This window comes from Buceros rhinoceros, unplaced genomic scaffold (genome assembly GCF_000710305.1).
Source record: "Buceros rhinoceros silvestris isolate BGI_N320 unplaced genomic scaffold, ASM71030v1 scaffold22074, whole genome shotgun sequence".
NCBI classification, from domain to species: Eukaryota; Metazoa; Chordata; class Aves; order Bucerotiformes; family Bucerotidae; genus Buceros; species Buceros rhinoceros.
Window position 1 is genome coordinate 3,536 of NW_010410316.1, and position 4,052 is coordinate 7,587.

The following is a 4,052-nucleotide window of genomic DNA, read 5'->3' on the forward strand; positions in this document are numbered from 1 at the left end:
GGCCCCAGTGGGCACCCGCCTCCCCCCCATCCTCTGCTGGCCTCGATTCCTACCAGAGAACAAGGACTGAATTGCCTCCCAGAGCTCCAAACCCACCGCAGGGACCTGGGCTGGGTACCACCATCCCCAGGGGTGTGTAAGACCTCACCTGCAGCATTTCCAGGGCGGGTGGCATTGCAGATGGGACGTGGCCAGCCAACAGCCCTGCCCCTGCACAGTGACAAATTCAGAGCACTACTTCAGCCCAAGCCGTGAACCCCAGCAACCTGCAGACAAAGCGCCCACACCCAGCTGAGCTGGGGCTTACGGTCACCCTGAAATATCACCGTCCTCATCACAAAACCCCTCTGCAGGCTGGAGTTCAACACGCAGCAGCTGGAGGTTGGAGTGAGGAGGGGGTTGGTCCCTTCTCCCCAGGAACAAGCGACAAGATGAGAGGAACCAGCCTGCAGTTGCACCAGGGGAGGCTGAGCTTGTCCCTGAGGAACCATTTCTGTCCCATTGGGGTTGTCCCGGCGTGTCCCCGGCTGCCCAGGGCAGTGGTGGAGTCCCCATCCCTGGAGGGGTTTCCCAGCCGTGTGGAGGTGCTGCTGAGGGACAGGGGGCAGGGGGGACCTGGCAGTGCTGGGGGAACGGGTGGAGGTTAAAAGACATTTCCAACCAAACCCATGCTGTGGAGCGTTTACCTTCCCATAGCAGCACCCTCCTTCTGCAAGAAGCTTTTCAAAACACACCCCTGAGATACACAGTGAGCACCTAAGAAGGAGAAAAAGTTGACAAGAGCCCTGGCAGGTTGGCCCTGACCTCCAAAGCTCCAACGTTCAAAGAGCTCTGAACGCTTTTCTTCCAAAGCACCCTTTGGGACCGCATGTGCTGGAAGCAGATGCCCTCATTAGAGCTGAAAATAGCCCGAGAGCTTTACTCAAAAGTCTTTTGTGGGAAACTTCTTACAGAAAAAGCTGGAACTGGTTTGGGATTTTTTCTCTTTAAAGCTCCTCAGCAGCTCAGGTTTTGAATTTCACGCTGCATCAGCTATGCGGAATGATGTGGCCTTTGAAACTGGAGCTCCTGAGGTAATTTGTAGAGAACAATCAGCTCTGCTGATGTGTGCAGGTTTGCTGGATGTCACAGAGGACAGCGGGTGAATTTTTAAGACTTCTGCTTTCCTTCCAGGGGGCTTCTCCAGGGGTCAAACTTTAGGGGATACTTACAGCTACCTCCCTCGCCTCCGGCGCTGGGTGGGCAACAGCGCCATGGCTTTCCCCCGCTGCGACCATGGGATGGCCGCCGTCAGGGACAAGATCTTCTGCATTGGCGGCAGGACACTGTCGAAACGGGTAAGTTCGTGGGCTCTTACAATCCCTACTCTGATCCAAAACCAGGCTCTGACTGGTTTGTTCCTACAGGTTGCCCAGTAACTCCATCCCTTGTGGGCTCTCAGTGGACTGGCTTAGGGAGAAGCGCTGGCCACGCAGCCGTGTGCGTGGAGGCTGCCCCCGTCACCTCCACCTGCTGAAGAGCAATGGCTGATTGCAGCGTTGTTCTAAAGAGAGAAAACTCAGGGTGGAGGCGCAGCGTAGGGGAAGCCTCAGCGTAGGAGCCCGGACTCGCTGGCACTGATCTCCCTCGCTCGGGCTGAGAGGGGGCGAAGCAGGGACAGTCGGTGGGAGGAATGGATGGAGGACACTGGCCTAGATTGTGGGAAAGATGGGCTCAAGCCCTGGAATGCAAATGAAGTCTCTTGTCTTAAAGAGGAGGGAAGGCACTGCCCAGCCTCTGGGATGGACCTGGCAGGAGCTAGAAGCCTCGCTCCAGGAGAACCCCGTCCCCTGGAGCCAGGAGAACTGTGTGTTCAAAGATGAGGCAGCAATTCCCACTGGAAAGTGTGAAGCCCCAGGGCCTGGTCTGATTGTACCAGGACAGGTCAAAGGAGTGACCTGCTCACTGGGGAAGGGACAGAAAGAGGAATGGCCCGTCAAGGCTGACATCAAACTCCTCCAGGTGACCCAGGCTCCATTACTGCCCGTTCAGGGTGACACAGCCCTCTCTGGGTGATTTCCCTTGCAATGTGTACTTGTGCAATGTGTATGGAGAGCAGGCAGGACACGGGCTACACCAGTCCTGGCCAGTCCCTGTGGCACGCGGCTCAGCTCCCTCCTCCCATTTCCTGGGCAGAAGGAAGCTCCTTTAAAGCTGTGCCATCCTGGTGGCTCATTCCATTTCTTTTGAGGCTCTGACTGCTACGTGGGGATCGAGAACCCAGCACCTTGAGCCCCTGCTCTTCAGACAGCTGCTGGGATGCTGGTTCCCTTTCCCAGGAACCAAGCGAGCCTGACGTGCCAGTGATGCCCACCTGAGGCACGCCGCGATGGCTGAGCGCTGCTCTGCTTCTTTGCAGGCGGAGGAATGGATTCACGTCAATGAGACAGAGTGTTTCTGTCCTGCGAGCAACCAGTGGACGACGCTACTGTCACCCCCCTTCAGCTGCTGCCAGTTCAGCATCGCAGCCCATGAGGCCACGCTCTACCTCGCGGGAGGTGGCTCACTGCAGCACAGGCAGAAGGACGACAGCGTTTTCCTGTACGACACGGAGGGGCAGCGATGGCAGAAGGGCAGCCCCCTGCCCCGAGCGCTGGTGGATCACGCCTCCTGCATCATTAAATTGCCCCCAGTGAAGGCGAGTGGCGAGGCGGGGGGAGGCACAAAGGGCTCCCCCGTGGGCAGGAGGGAGCAATCTACCCTGGGCTCAGTCATCACAAGGGAACAAGAGCCCAGCTCTGCCTCAGAGAAGAAGTAGGATGTGAATACTCGAGCAAATCTGACAGGGTTTGTGCCAAGACCTGGTACTTTAACAGCTCTTCCAGCTGCCAGCTGAACACCTGCAGCAGGGACGGGGAATAGGGGCATTGCTGGCTTGGTGCTACCACGGCAACACGCATCATTAGGAAAAAAAAAAAAGAAAAAGAATTTCCAATCCTACTAAGCTGCATTAAACCTACAAGAATTAGTTAAATCCATGTGTTGTCACTCAGAACCTGTTTTTCTGGATAATGACCAAGGTAGACCCTATTTTTAAGGAGCAACTTGAGAGATTTTATGAGGAAATTTTCAGAAGAGCTTTGGATTCTACCTCCAGTAGTTTCCTAATACACGCTTCTGGATGACAAATTAAGCACAGAGATTCATGAACATGCTATCATTAGGATTGTCCAGCCACTGGACTGGGACCATAGGACCATGAGGACAACCTTGTCATCACCAGAAAACTTCCTCCAGTGAACGGGTGCTGAACCTGTGACTGCTGCAGCCAGAGCACGGGGAAACTTCCGGCAAGGCAGCCAGCACCTCCCAGGTCACATCTCCCGGACAGCCACGGGCTACGGGGCTGCAGAACCTGACAGGGCACGTTTGGGAAGGGCGGAGAATGAACCCAGGGGCCGCCACGGAGATCCCAACAGACAAAGCAAGGGGCAAGGTGTCCCGGTGGGAGGTCGGGGTCACACCAGCTCCCACCACACACGACCCACCCAACCACCCAACAGCTCTGCTTGCAGGGTGTTAAATAAAAGAGCAAACTGGTACTAGCAACTCACCCACGAGAGCAGCCAGGCCCTGAACCGGGTCTGTGTGGGCAAGGAGTTGTTCACAGCCAACCTGACGGAGACACAGGGCAGCAGAGTTAGCATGTTCTGCCCCACAGGAGGGCTGAGCAGGGGGTTTCTCCTCCCTCCTGGTGACAATACCCACAGAACAGAGGAGACAGTGCGAGGACAAATAGCTCCTTTAGCAGGACAAGCAGCTGGGCAGAGGCCTCAGGGACACGCCAGGTCCTTCCTCCCGCAGCCAGGGTATTTCAGGGCCCTTCTCAAGGGCAGGTGGAACAATCATTTCCATTTTAAGGGTTGTTAAACTGACCCTAGAGAGAACTGGAGGCCCAGTGGAGCCAGAGGCAGCATCTCCAGAAACCTAGCACTGCGGAGCCTGTAGGACCTCCAGCACAGGATGGGGTTGCTCAGGTAGGGCTCAAGCCATAAACACCACGCGGCCAATAG

General features: G+C 56.3%; 2 protein-coding genes across 2 annotated transcripts in view; one reads left to right on the top strand and one right to left on the bottom strand.

The window, feature by feature from the left end:
* LOC104492970 (kelch-like protein 9) overlaps positions 1 to 2,797 on the top strand; it is a gene marked incomplete at its 5' end in the record, with an annotated part of 6,328 nt that extends 3,531 nt beyond the window's left edge. Inside the window, 2 exon segments of the mRNA XM_010135581.1 lie at positions 1,174 to 1,337; positions 2,399 to 2,797. Coding sequence (XP_010133883.1) covers positions 1,174 to 1,337; positions 2,399 to 2,797 — 563 coding nt within the window.
* Positions 2,798 to 3,558: 761 nt separating this feature from the next.
* The window catches only part of DPP7 (dipeptidyl-peptidase 7), a gene marked incomplete at its 5' end in the record, with an annotated part of 11,611 nt that continues 11,117 nt past the window's right edge, over positions 3,559 to 4,052 (bottom strand). Inside the window, one exon of the mRNA XM_010135583.1 lies at positions 3,559 to 3,654. Coding sequence (XP_010133885.1) covers positions 3,559 to 3,654 — 96 coding nt within the window. The remainder of the gene's footprint in view (positions 3,655 to 4,052) is intronic.